This window comes from Onychomys torridus, chromosome 6, assembly GCF_903995425.1.
Source record: "Onychomys torridus chromosome 6, mOncTor1.1, whole genome shotgun sequence".
Lineage (NCBI taxonomy): Eukaryota > Metazoa > Chordata > Mammalia > Rodentia > Cricetidae > Onychomys > Onychomys torridus.
The window spans coordinates 56,739,616-56,759,711 of record NC_050448.1 but is presented as its reverse complement, the minus strand read 5'-3'; the positions used below and the strand labels follow the sequence as shown (position 1 = coordinate 56,759,711).

The 20,096-nt window shown below is 40.1% G+C and overlaps 2 protein-coding genes across 4 annotated transcripts in view; one reads left to right on the top strand and one right to left on the bottom strand.

Moving 5' to 3' along the window:
* The window catches only part of Etfdh (electron transfer flavoprotein dehydrogenase), a 28,360-nt gene extending 23,879 nt beyond the window's left edge, over positions 1 to 4,481 (top strand). The window contains exons 11-13 of the mRNA XM_036189454.1: positions 1,863 to 2,045; positions 2,902 to 3,123; positions 4,132 to 4,481. Of these exons, the coding sequence (XP_036045347.1) occupies positions 1,863 to 2,045; positions 2,902 to 3,123; positions 4,132 to 4,295 (569 nt within the window). The 3' untranslated portion in view covers positions 4,296 to 4,481. The remainder of the gene's footprint in view (positions 1 to 1,862; positions 2,046 to 2,901; positions 3,124 to 4,131) is intronic.
* A 394-nt stretch (positions 4,482 to 4,875) lies between these two features.
* Ppid (peptidylprolyl isomerase D) lies at positions 4,876 to 18,419 on the bottom strand. Of its 3 annotated transcripts, XM_036189456.1 has the most exons (11): positions 18,203 to 18,419; positions 16,051 to 16,191; positions 14,435 to 14,541; positions 13,533 to 13,639; positions 11,835 to 12,023; positions 10,801 to 10,923; positions 10,551 to 10,657; positions 7,778 to 7,919; positions 5,916 to 6,002; positions 5,782 to 5,824; positions 4,876 to 5,218 (listed from the first exon to the last, which is right to left on the bottom strand). In XM_036189456.1, exons 4-11 carry the CDS (start codon positions 13,581 to 13,583, stop codon positions 5,130 to 5,132), a joined length of 831 nt encoding a protein of 276 aa, XP_036045349.1. In that variant the 5' UTR covers positions 13,584 to 13,639; positions 14,435 to 14,541; positions 16,051 to 16,191; positions 18,203 to 18,419; the 3' UTR covers positions 4,876 to 5,129. The 3 variants fall into 3 exon arrangements, with proteins under 3 accessions (XP_036045349.1, XP_036045348.1, XP_036045350.1); XM_036189455.1 differs by lacking the exon at positions 13,533 to 13,639 and having other exon boundaries at positions 4,963 to 5,218; positions 18,203 to 18,408; XM_036189457.1 differs by lacking the exons at positions 14,435 to 14,541; positions 16,051 to 16,191; positions 18,203 to 18,419 and having other exon boundaries at positions 4,963 to 5,218; positions 13,533 to 14,424.
* Between the last annotated feature and the right edge of the window lie 1,677 nt (positions 18,420 to 20,096).

Here is a 20,096-nt window from a genome sequence, read left to right as displayed (position 1 = left end):
CCATGATCACCAGTTTGGGGGGTTGTTGGTGGTTGTCTGTTTTGTTTTTCTTGCCAGTACTGAGGATTCGATCTAGGACTCTACTACTGAGCTCTCTCCCCCATCTTTTGACTGTTTCTACAACCCTGCGTTCCGGCCACTGGTCTCCAGTTCCTGAACATCCCGTGCACGCTCTATCTTGTGCTTTTGTCTCTGTTCAGATAGTACTCTCAGGTAGCCTCTCTAAATCTTACCAGTTGGACTACGCATAGCCCTCCTACCCCTTGAACTGTTTATTATCAGGTGCCATCATTTTTATTTGACACACTATATATTTGGCTTAATTTATCTACTGTCCAAAAGAAAATTTGTATCCGTCTCCTGCCAAAAACTCCAGCAAAGACTGTGTTCATTTTTCAGTTCTAAACACTTGGCATATAGAATCACAGATAACCAATGTTCCTTTACTAAGAATTAGCAACCAAGGGACTTAGGGCATGGCTCAGTGGTTGAAGGACCCTGGGTTTGATTGGTTCCTAGCCCTAAAAAAACAAAACAAAACAAAACAAAACAGTAAGTACAACTTGGTTATGCCTTCAAGTATCTAAGAATAAAGGTCTAGCACATGGGTTTGGTAAGTGGTAAGAAAACCAATAAAAGCCAAGAGAATACTTTAGGCAGGGCAAGACAGGTAAGATGGAATGCAACAGTTAGGTAGAACTTTCTCTTAATTCTTAGTCAAGTGCTGTTCCTTGTGGAACCAGCAGCCCTACTCTAGCTGCTGTATACACAGCACCAGATAATTTAGTATTATATTGTATAGTATTCGATACTAGAATTTAGTATTATAACAAGGAATAAAATCCCTTGAGAATTATAACAGGAAACCATTAACCACTGTCATTTGTGCAAGTCAGTTAGTTGTAGCTGGGTGGTGGCGCACGCCTTTAATCCCAGCACTCAGGAGGCAGAGGCAGGCGGATCTCTATGGGTTTGAATCCAGCCTGGTCTACAGAGCCAAGTCCAGGTCAGCCAGGGCTACAGAAAAACCCTGTCTCAAAAGACAAAAAAAAATCAGTTGTTCCCCCTTAAAGATTAACTGCACCTTACCAGATGTAGTGCTTGCCCAGCATTCATGAATCACTAGGTTCAATCCCTAGCATCCACACCTACCCACCCCCTGAAAAAGAATTCTTAGTTGTGCTCTAACAAAATTCTACAAACTAGTTGACTTTAAACAAGTTTTTCAAGTTTTTCTTTACAAATTCTGCCAGCAGGAAGTTCAAAATCAAGGTGTTAATAGACCATGCTCTCAAAAATTTCTATTTCCCCCTATCCATCCCAGCTTGATTTATGCATTCTGTACTCCATCCTCTGCCTTTCTTCACCTCCCCATCATCTATCTCTCTTGTTAAGTGGGCACATCTAATAGACCCCCTCTATTCCAGAAGACCCCAATTGTCTGCAGCCATCCTATTATAAAGTCACAATCAGTCACTAGGGCTGATGCCATTGGGAATGCAAAAAATATTCTTGCAGGGACACATTTCCACTTAAAATACATGTTTCAGAGATATTTTTAAAAAATTGTGTTTGTAAATACCCTGAACTTGTATTGTTTCCCTTTTCAAACTAATTTGTTATGCTTTCAGTGTAAACATTAAGGTCTAAGATTTATGGCTCAATGGTAGGATACTCACATACCATGCACAAAGCCCCAGTGCCATCCAAAGGAAGGCAGATCAAATGCTTCCTACCATTAAATATAGATTATCTTGTTGGAAGACGCCAACATTTGTGTGATTCTGTGTGGATCCACATAACCATGTTTCTAAAACTTAGCTCACCCTGTGTTTCACTGAATTTCTCATTTTTCATAAAAGGACTCCATGTAACTGAGTATGAGGATAATTTGAAGAAATCTTGGGTATGGAAAGAGCTACATGCTGTTAGAAATATAAGGCCATCCTGCCATGGGATACTGGGAGTATATGGAGGGATGATTTACACTGGAATATTTTACTGGATATTGAGAGGAATGGAGCCATGGACTCTAAAACATAAAGGTAATTAAATATACTAAATAGCCGTGTTGATCTTAAGCACCTTTATATGGAAGAAAAGTGTTTGTATGGGGTATGTTCATTACTAGGAAATGTAACTTTTTAGTATTTTGGAGTGTTAGGGTTGGACCTGAGGCTTTTGCTAAGCTCTATCTCTACTCTCCTATTTTAAACTTGCTTTGTCAGACATGTGGTAAACATGGTTCTGTCTGGGTGTGGGTGTTTATTTTATTGGGGGGGGCATATTTTGCGACAAGATCAAATCTGCTTCGTAGTCAAAGGGTTGGCATTAAACTATTTCTCCTGCCTCTGCCTCCTAAGCACTGAGATTACAAATATGCATTACCACACCCATCTGAAATTCAGTATCTTTAAAAGGTAAACTACCCTAGACTGAGCTCTTTCCTTCGGTATGATGATAGCTCCAAGTTTTTCTAATATACTACTTGAGGCCAAGCAAAGGGAGATAAAGGCAAGAAGGTAAGTTCAAGGCCAATCTGAACTAAGTAACAAGATTGCCTCATTGATGGACTGAGAGTGAAGTTCAGTGATAAGAGACTATTAGTATGCATCTTGCTGAATCTCCTGCACCAAAAAAAAAAAAAAGAAAAAGTACTGGAAAATTATGCTACTTTGGGGCTGGAGAGATGTCTCAGAGGTTAAGAGCACAGGCTGCTCTTCCAGAGGTCCTGAATTCAATTCCCAGCACCCACATGGTGGCTCAACCATCTGTAATGAGATCTGGCGCCCTCTTCTGTGGTGTGGGCATATATGCAGAACACTGTATATATAATAAATAAATAAATCTTTTTTAAAAATTATGCTACTTCATTAAACATCTTCCTCAAAATTGCTTAAGGCTCAGACTCTGATCAGCTCAAACCAGCTAAGGATTGCACACCCATTGAGTACCCAAAACCTGATGGACAGATCAGTTTTGACCTCTTATCATCTGTGGCTCTGAGTGGCACTAATCATGAACATGATCAGCCAGCACATTTAACCTTAAAGGATGACAGCATACCTGTTAATAGAAATCTGTCAATATATGATGGGCCTGAACAGCGGTTCTGCCCTGCAGGTCAGTAACAATTTCCTTCTGTTCCTAAACATTAACAAATTTCCATTTGAAGATGTTCCCTTTCCATTGCAAGGAGACTGTTGTTTATTTAAAAAACAAATACTTCTATGTTCAGCATCCTTAAGGAAAGTCATGTCCTAAATGTTCTGACTAGCAGTGACAAAACAGTAGGGATTTTGATTAGGCCTAATTTGGGTGACCTATCACCTCCAGTCTTCTATCTACCCTTAGACAAAAGGATTATAGAAAACAAATACAAATACCTGTTCTTGGGTAATTTAAAAGGCTGTTTCTGAGCCGGGCGGTGGTGGCACACGCCTTTAATACCAGCACTCAGGAGGTAGAGCCAGATGGATCTCTGTGAGTTCGAGGCCAGCCTGGTCTACCAAGTGAGTTCCAGGAAAGGTGCAAAGCTACACAGAGAAACCGTCTCGAAACCCCCCCCCCAAAAAAAAGCTGTTTCTGAAATGACAGTTTGTATGTACGTGTATATACATGACGGCCACAAATAAAGTCAGTGACACTAAACTTTAAATTCATCAAATACTGAACCCCTTAAGTGATAAGAGCTTTCAGTTAAACTTAATGAGAAACAGATCTAAATAATATAGCAGAATAAATAGCATTGGGAAATATGAAAATTACTGTATGCTCAAGTGAAATTAGAAGGTAACTATTCAAGAATAAGGCCTTGTCTTGACTTTTAAAAGTTACACTGTACTATAAACTCTCAGAGGAAAAGACTGGAGCTAATTTGTTTAACTCTTGTTAGACTAACCCAGACAATACTGTTGTGTTTCCACTATGTGTTTAGTAGAAGTACTAAGTTTATTAGCATACTAATAGCAGCAACATACACCAAGACCAGTTAGTCTCTGGGGGCAAACATGAAAGCCTCAAAGCCTTCTGAAGTTGTTCTAAGATTTTAATTTCGACTCATTTTTAAATTATTTACCTTTTTGTTACCTTTTGTTAATACACCTTCATGTATTTGTTTTTATTTTACAGGAGTTTATGAATTTGTTCCTTTGGAACAAGGTGATGGATTTCGATTACAGATAAATGCTCAGAACTGTGTGCACTGTAAAACATGTGATATCAAAGACCCGAGTCAGAATATTAACTGGGTGGTGCCAGAAGGTGGAGGAGGACCTGCTTATAATGGCATGTAAAACACAAGCGCCTTCAATTACTGGCACATTTGATAAAACTGTAAATGTATGCCAAGCTAACTTTTTAAATGTTTAGATAACTTCTGAACAAGTGTCCTTAAACATTATTGAAGTAAACTTTATATCTAAAGTTGTCCCATAAAATCATGAACTATTTCTCCTAAATAAAACTTTACAAGTAAATGATGTAGCATCTCACTTCCCAAGTCCTTCAGAAGCTTCAGTACCAACAGGAACTTGTACTACTGGCCTTCATAGCGCATCTGTCTTGCTAAACACAAATCTTCAAGTATAAAATCAAATGTGTATTCTAGACCAGGGAAGGACAACCAGAACTAATTTTATTGAAACATTAACTATGCCCACTGGCTATACACATAGTTGTGACAGACTAGAGTAGCAGTTCTCAACCTTCCTAAATGCTGCCACCCTTTAATACAGTTCCTCATGTTGTGGTGACTACCATAAAATTATTTTTATTGCTATTTCATAACTATAATTTTGCTACTGTTATGAATCGTAATGTATATATCTGTGTTTTCCAATGAGAACCACTGGGCCAAATCATTCACAAAGCCTAAAACTTAGTAAGACTTTTAATTTAGTTTAAACATTGGCCAGATACCATTCTTGGTGAAAATGGAGACTGAAAGACTTTAAAATGAGATTAATTGTATTTTGTAACACTTTATTAAGAAGAAACCTGTATCAGTACTTCTACGTAAACAATGATGACAAAAATCAAGAGAAACATATCAGGGATCACATGTAGACAGTAACTTACGTTATCTTTATATAATCAATGTATAATATTTAAGCAAAGTTTAATTATTTTTAAGCAAACATTTTTGCATACACCGCCTTCTCTTTATCTTTCTGTGCCTTTATCATTTGTTTGACTTTAAGCAACTCTGCCTGGATAGCTGCGGGGGAGAAAAGGCAATGAATTAATTTTCACAGCATCTAAAAGAACAAGAAAAACGACTAACATAGTGTTATCCCCCGCCACAGCTATATTTTTAGCAGTAATATTTAGACCTAGTGTTACTCTTCATCTGCTTTACCTTAGAGCAAGTTCATTTCTATCATAGCTACTCTGCAACATACCCAATACATACAAAGCTTGGTCATGGTCACAGCCACATTCAGCTTAGGGAAGGAATGTCCCAAGCTTTAAAATTACAATGAGTGCTTTATTTCTTACAGTTGAACCTTTGGCTAGCACTGATGTAATAGAGCCTGCATCTCCACAGAAACGGTCACAGAAGCAGTACCATATGAAAAAGCTAGTAATACATTCTTGAGCAGAATTAGAATGTAGCCTCTGTACACAGTAGGAACCCTGAATACTTGTCTGTTTACTATATAATCAGTGCCTGGCCTAATAACTGGCACTCTGTAATACCTGAACAAATAAATATGTCAAGGTTATTTGTACATTGGCTCATGAGGACCCATTTTTGAAGGACAAAACCTGCCAATTTACCTTTATCTCCTGGAGCTATCTCCTGTGCCTTCTTAAGATCAGCCTTTAATGGGGGCAGGGAAAATTTAAAAAACATTAGACATTAAATCTTTTAAGGTGATCATCTATTATAAAGCAATGAGAAAATAATTTACCAATGCTTGATCATATTCTTTTAATCCTTGCCATCCTTGTGCTTTGCGGTAGAGTGCTTTGGTATTTGATGGGTCCATTTCAAGAGCCTATGAGAAAAGTTATAAAATCAGTATTTGTATCTCAAAGTGCCTGTTATCAACTGGCTCCAACTCACTGGAGCTAGAGCACCTGTGCCAGCCAGGAGTTTACCAGAAGAGGGTGCTGAGTGGGTGTGGGAAAGAAGGATGGGTTTCTTTATGAGTCTCCAGTGTGGTGCTCTGCACTGGTTTCTAGCTCAAATGGACCCAGACCATTTAAGAGAAAAAAAATATTTTTCTTTCTTTTTATTTTGGAAGGGGATAAAGAGGGGGAGGGGAGTGGTGAGGGAGGAGGAGATGGCCGAGAAAAAAATTAAAAGTTTAAATACAGTCGCCTTCTAATATAATCATTGGTTCGAAGGCAGTCCAACACCTCCTGAAAACCAAAATCCAGTGATACATAAGTCACTCAATTGCCATGTAACTCTTTGTCCAGCTATATTTATAGGAAATGATGACAATAAGTCTACATGTTTATCACAGAGTAACATTCAACCTGTGGTTAGATAATCTGAGAACACAGAGTCCAAGGACATGAGAAGGCAATTATACTACAAACATGAGCAACTTTAACAGGTCTCTCCCCTGAAACATTTTTAAAGCAGTATGTTTTGTTTGCATGACAGCTCTTAAGAGAGCCAATACTGAGAATTTTTTCTTAAGATGGAGTATTACCTGCCTTACAAAAGTAAAGAGGTCCAGAATGGACAAGCAAACTTTTCTCTATTGCATGTTCTAAATTGGCAACATTTCTTGTTTTTATCCATTCCATCTACTTAAGCAAGGGGTAATGGGAAGGCTGGGACTAAAGGGCAGCCACGTGAATATTACCCAAGTACTACTATACCACTAAGCTGCACACTCAGGTCTTTAGTTCTTGCTGAGCATAGATAGGTACATGCTCTAAGTTTAATGTGCAAAACCAAAATATTTAGACTGAACATTTTTTCTGAAACTATCATTCAGTATACTTGGATGGCCCAAATTAGGGCAAAGTATCTTTCTGTGTATTTCCAGTAGTAACCAATCTCAACACCAAATAGGAACTCTGTGCACACTGTGTCCTATCCATAAGCTTTTTGAGGATCGGGCTTTAAAAAAAATTAAAGCAGCCAGTGAGATGCCACAGTGGGTAAACGCATTTGCATGCACACCTGAGCCTTAGGCTCAATCTCTGGAATTCACGTAAAGGTGGCCCTTGTACATACACACACAACTATAAAATTAAAATACACCAAGCCCAGCAAGTACCACGTCTGATCCCAGCAATTTAAAGGCCAGCAGGAAGACCTTGTCTGAGTATATACCCTGACTGTACATAGGACATATCTCAGTTGTAACCAAGCAGAAAACCCAGCACAGGCAGGAGAGAAAGCACACCTACACACATGCGTTAGTTTAGTTTTTGAGACAGGGTCTCTCTTATGTAGCAAAGGATGGCTATGACTTTCTCACCTTCCTACCTCTACAGTGCTGGGATTATAGGTGTGGGTCACCACCCTCATACCTACATTCTTAATCATTCCTGGCTTTGTGTTCATATATGTCAAGCTCATATATACAAATAAATAAGCAGATAAACATGCTTTGAGAAATGAAAGCAGAGTACTTAGTCCATATTAGGTGACAGTTAAAAAGCAAAATTAATGGATTAGCAGAAAGAGCTGACAATCCAAACTGTTCAGAGACAAGATGACTTGTCAAGTCTCATTAGGTCCTAGGCAACTAAAATACAGTAAGGACCATTATCTTTTTCTAACTATATTAACATCACATAGACTTACCTCCAAACAACTGTCAATTGCTCCCTGCCAATTTGACATCTTCAATTTACAAGCACCAATATTTAGTACACAGCTTAAAGCTATAGGTTGCAGTCTGCCTGTATCTGCTTTCTCAATCACAGCCTTTGAACTGTCCACGTATCTAAAAAACATATTAATAAAGGCAACATGTAACTACACACTGCTTCTTCAGCATTATATCTAATATTAAAGGTCCATCTGATACATGATGATCGTAATTTTTTGATGACACTTTTTTTTCAGATGCAAGAAATTAAACCCAGGGCTTTGTGAGCCTGCTAAGCACACCTTCCAGCCACTGAGCTACACTCCTAGCCCTATTTCTCCAGAGGATATTTTTTTACATCAACTTTCCCACACAGTTAAGAACTAACAATAGTTCCCATATCTAATTATGTACAACTCAGGTTCATGTTATATATCTCCTAATATAAATCATGTTTAAAGTGTAGTATTCCTACATTAGGACAACTGAACTCAATGGAAAGAATCAAAGCACTATGTAGTATTGGTTTCTAAATATTACTTTGTGCGTTTGATACAGGTGCCAGACATAAGTATGTGTGTCAGAGCACAATTTGGGGGAGTCAGTTAATTCCTTTTACTGTAGAGGAGCTAGGGTCACAGGTTTGCTTGGCAAGGGCTTTTACTCACTGAGCCATTTTGTTAGCCACGTAGCATTGATGTAACTGTTGACTGAAAAGATCCCAGAGGCTAAGCCGGGGATCTGGTCCCTATAACTTAGTTTCTAAAGTTTCCTTTCTCCAAAAGAAATTGACTCCTTAGAGAAACTGCTTATTCCAGATACAAAAGCAAAGCAGTTCTAAAAGCAGCCTAAAAGCAAGTGCTAACACACTGATACAACATGTGAAAATGAGGCTGGGAGTGTAGCTCAGGGTGCTTATCTAACACGCCAAGGGTCCTGAGAACCCCAGCACCTCAAAAAACAGGGAGGAACTTGTCACAAGTGTACAATGTTTCACTGGGCAAAAGCACTAGTAGCCAAAACTGATGACCTGAATCTGACCAACAGGAACCCAGACAGTAAGATGAGCACAGACTCCCACAGGTTGCCCTCTGGCCTCCGTAAGTACTCTGTGGGACGTGTACCTACACACATATGTAAATTAATGTAATAAAAAATAAACTGAGTTTTAAAGACTCGTAGATTTACTATGACTTAGAGGAGGAGGGGCTGCCCCCTATAGAATGTTAAAATTCAAGAACTAAAGCCCTCTAACAATCAATGTAGCAATTACACAAAGGCACTTCAGCGACACTACAACCACTGTGTGAAGACTGCATCTTCATACGGTCTCACAATAGCACCTTTTTCCTATCTACAAAGGGGAAAATGCACAAGGGCAACATTTACAAGGCAATCAGAATGATACCACTTTAACCAAGTGCCCAAACACAGAACAGGCCAAACTGACATGTGTCTTTGAGGTGTTTATCTTAGGAAATACACAATATCATGCTACCTACATCTTCTTCCCTAAATATTTAAGCTCTTCATTCTAAAGTAACAATTATGTACTAACTTACTAGGATACCACAAAAGTATAAATGGAGGCCTGGGAAGACAGCTCAGGTGGCAAAATGCTTTGCCTTGCAAACATGGGGACCTCAGTGTGACACCACCCCCACCCTAATTCACATAAATGATGGACAGTGGCGCAGCACTAGGGGCTGAAGGACAGATCCTTCAGTCTAGTCTAACTGGTAAGCTTCTAGTCAATAAGAGACTGTCTCTAAGGAGCTACACAATGTCCCTAAGGATGACATCCAAAATTCAACTCTGGTCTCCACACATGTACAGGCGCACACGTACACGCACACACACCAAAATTTTTTAAATGCATGGCCAAAACATGCCTAAAGAAAGATAAGCCTGACAACCTGAGCTCAATCCCAGGACCCACACAGTAGGAGAACCAACCCCTATAAGTTTGTCCTCTGACCTCTACTCTCATGCTGTGGCACATGCATTCACACACAAAATACATTATAAATCATTTACATGAGTAAATAAAAATCAAATAAAAAGATACTGGAGATGCCAGGCATGATGACTTTGAATCCCAATAGGCAGGGGGAGGAAGGAGGCTACACACAGAATAAAGCAGATCTTTGGATATGAGTTCCAGGCCAGACAGAGCTAAAACCTTGTCTCCAAAAAACAGCAGCATTACAACCAAATACTTATTTGATACTGCTCATGTTATCTTCTTGAGAGGGTGTTGTCTTATTGAGGTAAGTAATTTAGACTGTCTTTGCTCTTTAGCAAGTACATTATGTGCTGATATACTCAGGAGTAAATATGGTATCTACAAGTTTTGTGGAAACACAAAAGTTAAAAACCCACAAAAGGTAAAAACATGTAGTTGAGTCCCACTTGAACTTTTATGGATTTTGAAATTGTTCAAAATAAGTCAGGGCAACAAAAGAAATGTAACTCTTTTGTGGGGAAGGGGTTATTGTTTCAAGACAGGACTTCTCTGTGTAGGCCCAGAGCTGTCCTGGAGCTAGCTCTGTAGACCAGGGCAGGCTCCAACTCAAAGATCCACCTGCCTGGGCCTTTCTAGTGCCGGGATTAAAGGTGTGCACCACACTGGCAAGAAATGTAACTCTTTCATTATAGCTGTTTATTATACAAATAACTTGCTAAATATGAGTGATTTTGAGTCTTAGTTCAAAATAATTCAGCTTATACATTCTCAAAAGTAATTTACTTAAAATGCTGTATTACCTTAAAACCTTTGCATATTTTTTAATAGCCATCTCCCAGTTCTGAGATTTGAAAAAAGTATTTCCAATGTTTTTTAAGTCTTCAGATATTAATAAAATTTTATCTACCTGTATAAAATACAAATATGGATATTAGTAAATAATGTGACTTAAAACTAAGGTTCTATCATTATGACAGGCTGCTCAAACTTTTAGAACTACATAGTTTACTTCACTTAAGAAACCCCAGTTTATTCATCTCTGATACTCACATCTTTTAAGTCTATGTCTGCATCCTCGGGGAAATCTGGATGACTGTCACCAGAGCCATCTTTGGGGAATATTCCCCAGTCATCCCCTTCTTTCAATTCTCCACAGTCTGCAATAACACACAGCTGTAAAAATATTAAACTGAAGTGAATACTTAGAGATCTTTAAGTCTACTGCACAGCCCAGTCATCTACGCCGCTACTGCTACTGTCACAGACTTGACGGGGTGCATCTATCTGCTTTAATTACAGTAACTCCTTGTATGTACATTCCAACTGATCTGACAGTGTCACTCATCACGGTATTTACAGTTGGGAGTGCTTATGAACACAGTGAGTTGAGAACTGCATCACCGTGGGTGAGGCTGTCTGAGGTGCTACAGTCTTTGTCATGTATTGTCTGTCGGCTGGCATCCTTCCTATGAGTAACTGGATTCTAATCCCCATGCAGTCTCGTTAGTGCGTGTCTCTCAGTCACTTGCTTCACACGCATTTAGAATACAATACAACCTGAAACATAAGCAGTTTATTCAGGCTGTGAAACATACAGGTCAAGACAGGAACAAGACCTGTGCCAAACTTCCAGTTAAACAGCAAGAACTCACTACCTTCCTTCTGGTGTGTACTACAGTTAATTACGACTGCCGCAGAAGCCTCACTGCTAGGGGATGACTCGGGCAATCTTACAAAGATCACTTGTTAGATCACACGGAAGCTGAAACAAGAATTCAAATCTCTTGCTGGCCATAGCAGTTAATCCTGGTGCCTGGGTAGCATTAGCAGTGACAAAAAGACTACCAGACAATTCAACGAAAGCCAGGCCTACCTGTTTTGAAGGAAAAATAAACGCATTTCCTTTACATAATCTTAGCCATTGTTTTAAAGAGTTTCTGAGAAAAGTGGCCAATGCAGGCTCCTACAGCAAAAACATCCTAATCTCTTTCCTGCTTTTCTGATGGTCACCTGACCCTGTAACTTGCATTTCTTTGACACGGTAACTAAGCAGGCCTGTTAATTTCACGGAAGTTTTTACTTACTTTGGCAGGTTTTTCGCCATTCACTTCTACATTTTCAAGCATCCTTGCCACACCTAGTCCTTTAATGACTTGACCAAATATCACGTGTTTCCCATCCAAATGAGGAGTTGGAACTGTTGTGATAAAGAACTGGGAACCATTTGTATTGGGGCCTGCGTTTGCCATGCTCAGCAAACCCTCTCGATCATGCTGTAGAGAAAAATCACCAAATGAAAAGCAAAGTTGGAGGCCTTAGTCTGAATTTCCTTTTAACTCTTCACCTGAAACAGATGAAGTGTGCGACTATTTACTCTTTTACATCAATTTCACTTATAGTGTTTAAGTACCCTTTTCTCTGATTTTACTTTAATAAGAAGCAAGTATTTCTAAACTGGCCATCTGCAAGGGATGCTTACACTTCAATCTTGAAGATGCCACACCAAAGCTATCTAGTAATTTACTTTCCTCTTTCAGTGACAGTTACTACTTTTCTGAAACACCTATACAGTCTCCCCAATCAGAAATTGGCCTATATTATGATTCTTCCTTTCACTAAACTGAGATCAGTAATGTAGTGTTGAATTTAGACAAATTATTCTGATAAGTACTTGCCTAATTTGGAAAATAATTCCAATCTTACGGCTTTCATCCAAGTAAATGAACAACTCTGAAGAGTATGCAAAGGAACATCTTGCAATTCCTATGTTCAAGGACAAGACAGTTTGCTTTTCTACTTTGCATGGATAGCATAGCCTGTCTGAATACATACCTGTAGTGCATGCCTCATAACTCTCAGGTTACTTTTCCCACACCTAAGACATCTCATCAATGTAAACCCAATTCAGCTTTCAAGGTCACTGATTTTCGCAATGCCACAGCCAAGTAGTCTGTTCCTCAGGTCTCCTTTCTTTCAATCAATGCAATGGTCAGAAATACCTGAGTTATTCCTCTGATAGCTTTGTTTGGTGCTTCCCTTTAAACCACACAGTTAAGCTTTCTTTCTCTGGCATTCCATTGCCCTTCCCTGTTGCTGTCCTCACTGTCAATCTGAAATCTGTATTTCAGTCCCAGACTAGCACGTCTCAGCCACCTGCAGACCCACTTTACCTAGCTTAAGTGACAAAACCTCCTAGTGTCTCTCCTACTAACTTGATCTACATCTTTCTCCTACCAGATGGCTAAGTGTAGCTCCACATGCTTTCAATCCCAGCATTCAGGAGGCAGAGACAGATCTCTTTGAGTTCAAGGCCAGCCTGGTCTATACAGCAAGTTCTATCTTAAAGGTTGAACTTCCTTAATCTGAAAACCAAAGTCAGACATGTTACAAAATCTGAAACTTTTGAGCAACAACTTTCAGATATCAGATTAGAGTGCTCAACCTATAAAATCCATGCAAATATTTTGAAATTGAAATAACTCTGAAATCTGAAATATTTCTAAAATAAAGCATTTCATAAGGGGCAGTCAACTTCTATCAAAGTTATGTAATAAATATGTTCAATCTACTTAGCATTTACATGCATATTATGTATCATTACCCTCCACTGTCCCTTGTATTTTAATCCTGACTCTAAGGTAAGATAATAAATAGCCTCTCATTTTTCATAAGCTCTTTGGTGCAGTGATAGAACTGAACAACAGAAATTCTCTTTCCAAGTCACCCTAATTACCTTGTTTATATCCTCATTTCCAAAGACATCACTTTACTTTTGTACTTACATGTCTGTTCTTAAAACGGGAATGGTGCAATACACCCCGAACATTAACCATATCCTCTAGGTGGAAAATCCCCTGACATCCTGGATATTAGCGATGGTTTTGTTGTTCTTCAAATTCAAGGATAAAGATGCACAAGTTACCATCCTTACAATAATGAGAACATTTTTTTTCCTGGGATCATTTTTGCCATATGGCAGCTTAAAAACTCACTGGCTTAACTGAAGCATATAAAAACTGACTGTAGTGAAATAAGTACTGTATTTTTGCCAAAATATCATACTGGCCAAGTATGGTAATGTTTATCTGTCATTCCAACACTCAGGAGGCAATGCAGGAGGATGGTAAATTCAAGACCACCCTGGATTACACAGTAAAACCCTGTCTCAAAAAAGAAAAGTGTTACTGGATAAATCCTTCCCACATTAAAGATGGATGTTGAACTGGGATGTAGCTCAAGTGGTAGAGAACTTGCCTAGCATGCACAAGACCCTGAGCTCATTCATGCCCATCACCACGTGGTACCCTTAGAAATGTTTATTTATGAACATGATTTCTTTTCTAAGAAAAGCATAATCCACACCAGGCCTGCTAACACAGGTTTATAATACCATCTCCTAAGGAGTGTTAAGTAAAAGGACTGGGAGTGCAAGGCCTGCCTGGGCTACAGTTTAAGGCTAGCCCGAGCAACTAGGCAAGACCCAGTCTAACATGGGAAATGGGAGGAAAGGTAGCTGAGCGATGGAGCACTTGTCTGGTATAGAAGGCCCTAGTACCAGGAGGGAGGAGGGGGGGGAGAAGACAGCAATCTGGTCACACTCAAAAGGTATTTTTTTGGTGTCTTAATTCAAGTTTATTTCAAATACATAATCTTTATACTAGCAAAAACAAGAATTTTTCCTTACCTTATAGTGAAAATTTTCATCTTCAAATTTTTCTCCATATATACTTTCTCCACCGGTCCCATTCTGATTTGAGAAGTCTCCACCCTGAATCATAAACTTCTTAATAACTGCAAAAAAGGAATATGGCTACTAGCAACTGCAACAGAAGATCTCAGCAATGCTTACTAATGAACAAGAAAGAAAAGACAACTTCCTAAACACAACTTTAGTGGTGTACCTGGCCTTTCTCCCGTTTCCATGCAGCTTCTACTCATAAGAATTCTCACAACCTAACTCTAACAAACTCTTTATTACCCACCAGATCCCAAGAAATTAGTTCTTTGAACAATTCAAAAGTACCTCCCTATAAAACTGTCACTGAAACAAAGGTAAACCTAGTTTCTATCATTATACTAACTCTACTTCCATTTTATAACATGTAATAATCTGTCCCCTTCCAACAACAAATTGCTTCAATTGTATTTTACTCCTTGAAACTATGTACATACTTGCTCAATAATGCCAGCTAAATAAACACTATCCCTGTTAGTGTTGAGCACACAATAAGGATTGAGCCCAGAAACTCACATATGCTAGGAATCATGCCAGAGATTTCTGTATACTTAATGACAATGGTTTGAAACCACCTCATGCTCAGAGAACCCTAGGTTCACAGTACTCAGCATTTGGCTACACTGTAGTAATTAAACCCCAGCACCCAAAATATTTCCTGGGCATTATCATAAAAGTATCCTCTGCCTCACACGTCCCAAAATTTAAGACTAAAAAGCATATGTTTCTTATCAATTACATTTTGCAAAAATAGTGTAGGCCTAATTATCAACTTAGTGATTTAAGGAATAGTTAAAATGTCAAGCTCCCAACTCTAGCCAACTGCTTTTTGAAAGAAGTTTTAAATCTACCGTGTTAACTATTTTCTTATTAAATATGAAAGTAAATCAATTTAAAACATTTAAAAAATCAATGTTCATTTTTCTTAATAAACTGCATTTTTAAGAAAATCGAACTACTGAGTAGGTGTGTAAATCAGGGGTATAGTAATACCCTGGATTCAATCCCCTGCCATACATGAAAATTACTGATACTGTAATGTATTTATTCATAAGTATTTACTGTTTACTTAGACTTTTATTAGATGCAAGAATAATATGGTGAAAGCATGCAGCTCCTGAACTTATGATTATTGAACCTAAAAACTACTGGGACAGCAGTCAAATAAACTATGTGAAATCAGAGTTTCATCACATATTACCAGGGTGTCTAAGACATTGAATAGCCGGACTTCTCAAACAGTTCTGCCCAGGCTGTAAAACGACCTAAGGTCAGTTATTTATCTGTCATGCTTTTTCTTTCCCAATGAAATGGTTTGAAGAGGGAGTCAGAAGACTGGTGAGGTCAGATTGTCCATTTCCCAGCAGATACACTTTGGTACGCTCCCACAATCAATCCCATTGCTCACTGCCAAGCCTTTGATACTGAGCTATCTGTATCCAAGTATCCTTCAAGAAACCTGAGTTGTTAGACCTTTCACCTCACTTTATATTCTTCTTCAGCTCCTAAGAGCAGGACTGATTTCTGTATCAAGATAATCAGACAGAGGAAGTTTAGACACATACTTCGGTGAAAGGGGCATCCTTTAAAATGGAGAGGTTTCCCAGTTGTGGATCCAGTGCCTTTTTCTCCTGTACACAATGCACGAAAATTTTCTGCAGTTTTGGGCACAATATCCGCAAATAATTCTAAAACAATTCTGCCAACTGAAGGAAAAGCAAAGAAAATCATGTCATTGTGTAAAGTAACTAAATGGGTAAACAAAAAGGGGATAACTAGTATACCTAACCAGTGGTTAACACATGGTTCAATGAGTCATTTAGTTCTCTTTTAACAACTTATGTTAACTATAGCCACAATGTCATATAACACATCTTTTGAGCTTACCTCTCTTTACAAGAATTATGCATCCTTTGACTGATATCTCCCCAGTCAGTGGTACCTTCATACTACTTCTGAGTTCAACTTTTTAAAGATTCCATGAAAGTGAGATCCTGCAGCATATTTATTTCACTCAGTATAACATCCTCTAGATTAATTAATCTATGCAGTCATAAATAAGAGTTCCGTCTTTTAAACAGCAGTGTTATATTCTACTATCTACACATCACAGTGTAAGTATTCATGCTTTGATAGACATTAGATTGGTGCTGGATCTTGGCTACTAAGAATCATGCTGCAATGACACAAGTGTGCATACAAACTTCATCTCCCTTGGATAGAAGCCCAAAAATGGAGCTGTTAGATCTTAGTGACATTTTTCTAATAGTCCTATTTAGTCTAAGGGAAGCTTCATAGATCCAAATTTGAACAACACACAGATTATAACTAATTACAGCATCCAGCTGATTAGTAGCAGAGAAAGGATACCATGAGTACAAATGGTTTAAAATCTTGAATCGTTTAACTAATATTCAGGCTTTTAAAAAAATAAAAAGATTTATTCTATGTGTGGGGCTGAGACATGCTGTGTGGAGATCAGGGGACAACTTCCAGAAGTCAATGGTGGCAGACACCTTCGCCTGCTGAGCTATCTCAGAAAGGCCTGTATTAAGAATTTCTGGTGGTGCACGCCTTTAATCCCAGCACTGGGGAGGCAGAGCCTGGCGTATCTTTGTGAGTTCAAGGCCAGCCTGGGCTACCAAGTGAGTTCCAGGAAAGGCACAAAACTACAGAGAAACCCTGTCTCGAAAAAGCAAAAAAAAAAAAAAAAAAAGGAATTTCTAATTGCCATGTAACCAACAGGAGACAAATAGTACAGGAACGGTCGGGTTGCCTGGGGTTTTGTTTGTTTGTTTTAAATACCTTAGCAGTTTTCTGTGCTGTGTTAACTGCTTACTGCGGTCCGACTTTCAATGACCCAAAAGACAGTAACAATAAAACCTTAGTTCCAAAATAAAGTGAATGCACACGTAAATTTGTTTGTGTTCTGGTCCTAGTATGTGTGGCCAGCAACTCTATAACGTGTTTCAAAACAAGCCCAATTCAGTTACAAAGTAACACATCCCGCCCCCACCTGGTTCTCAAAGGCTCAGGACAGCGGTTCAGAACCTTACCAATGCTGTGACCCTTCAATACAGTTCCTAGGGTTGTGGTGACCCCAACCATAAGACTATTGCATCGCTACTTCAAAACTGTAATTTTGCTACTGTTATGAATCTTAATATAAATATCTGATATTCGACCCCTGTGGCACTCAATTCCATGATGCCAAAATAGCAGAAATGATCGCTGCTACAATCAGGAATGAGGAAAAAAGCACTAAGCAAGTCACTTTAATTTGTAAAGGTCACGCAGCTCCCGATGTATTTACTTCCTGGGCCAAGAGTCCTACGGAGTGACTAGAGCCTTGAAGGCAGATATCCAGAGGGCACCCCGAACTATCCACCACACTCTTCAAACCATTTTATTTTATAATAAATGGTGGCGCGAAGATTGCAGGGAAGTGCGACCAAACCAAGAGTCAGACGTAAGGGACGCCACAATTCCTGAAGTAGAAATTTCCAGAAACTTCCCCGGGAACGAAGGCATCGCCTACAGGGGAGCAGGCTCAACCTGGATTCGTGGACGCCAGGTCTTGGTCCGGGTAGGATCCAGGCTGCTACCTCCCTCCCTCCCGACCCCAGGCCCCGGGCCGCTGGACAGTCAGCGGGCCGAGCAGAGCCGCAGCCGGGAGGCCCCAGGCGCGGGAGCCGCTGAGCCGGCCGCGCCGCTCACCTCGCTCCCCGCCGATGTCCACGTCAAAGAAGACCCGCGGGTTCTTGGGGTTGGAGGGCTTGGCTGTCGGGGATGGGTGCGACATCTTCACTGCAGGCGCTGGGAAGCAGGACGCGGGCACCACGTGCGCGTCCGGGGCACAAATCCTACGGCGCCGCTGCAAGCTGCGCTGCCCACACGCTCGAAGAGCCACTTCCTGCGCGCAGCCGGAAGCTGCACTCTGGTTTCCGGTTCCGTCCCCCCCTTTTCCGGTTACGGCGTGTAGCCGCTGTGTCCTACTTCTCTTTAGTGGCTGGAGGGATGGTCGATTTTTTTTTTTTTCAGTCTGTGAGCTGTTTCCGAGTCTTTGCGGCATCGCCGGGTGGCAAACTTAGAAATCATCCTAGCCTCGGATCTGCCACGAACTGCCAGTAACTACTCCGAAACTAAAAAGTGGGAATAAAATGCCTACTTTGAGCAGGCGAGATGGCTCAGTGGCACTTAACCGCGCTTGACGACTGAGCTGGACCCCGGAACCCACAGGGTGGAAGGAAAGAGTGTTATCTCCCAGTTGCCATCTGACCTCCAAACTCATGTTGTGTCAGCACTCAGGCACGTGCATACATAAATTAATTTAAATTTTTTTAAATGCCCACCTACCTCGGGAAAGCGTTTTGGAGATTAAATACACAAAATACTTGTCAGGTTACCCGACATAAACTGGTTGCACCCAATCAATAACAGCTATCATGTTACTATTAACATATTGCTGTCATTTGACCGTGGCATTGTAAGTGACCCAGTCTAGACCTAAGACTTTGAACTGCTGATGTTGAGAACCCAGAAGAGGGTGTTTTCGACTTCTGTTAAAACTGCATACGCTTTTAGAGTCTACTTTTTTTCCTAATGGGCTTGGTGTAAAATGTACATCTTAAAGCTGGCGTGGTAATCTCAGCACTGAGCAGGTAGAACTCTGCAGGAGGATCCACGCAAGCTCCAGGCAAGCATGAGCTATGCAAAACAAAGACCCCTTTGCAAAAATAAAAATGTGTATTTAAGATGAGTAGCTCTAGCACATGTCTGTTCAGTTCAAGCTATCCTGGGCTACATAAAAAGGTACTCTTCCCAAAAAGGGGGGAAAAAAAGGAAGACAGGCCAGGTGCCACCTTCCTGTATACTCAGCACTTATGAGGTAGAAGAGGAAGATGGCCAGCTCCAGGTCAGTCGGGCAGGATGAAACCTTTTTTTTTTCCCCAAGACGGTTTCTCTGTGTAGCTTTGGAGCCTGTCTCGGAACTCGATATGTAGATCAGACTGGCCTTGAACTCACAGAGATCTGCCTGCCTCTGCCTCTGAAGTGCTTAGATTAAAGGCGGAACCCTTATCTTTAAAAGAATGAACAGGCTGAGGTTGGTTCCCAGCACCTGTAATCTCAGAACCAGAGTTAGGAGTATAAGGATTCACAGGGCAGCCCTGGGCAACATGAAACTGTGTCAAGTAACTCAGGAGGCAGAGGCTGGTAGATCTCTGTGAGTTCGAGGCCAGCCTGGGCTAGTTCCAGGACAGGCTCCAAAACTACACAGAGAAACCCTGTCTTGAAAAACAAAACAAAACAAAAAAACAAAACAAAAAACTTCTTGTAATAGTCTACCTGTGTATATGAGAATGCATTGGACTATGTCACCTCATGACATGGTCTAATGTTACATTAAACAATGGCAGTTCCCAGTGCATTTTGTTGGCCTCCAGAACTCCATGAGGGATCCATACCATCTAGATAGAGCATGATGCTTACCTTGTCAGTACACTTACCCCTAACAGAAATAAGAATGGGGGCAGGGGGGACCCCCGGTTCGGCTAGCAACAGCCAGCAGTGTCCTTTGAAAGGAAAGGATAGCAGGTGTAACTGCGACCAT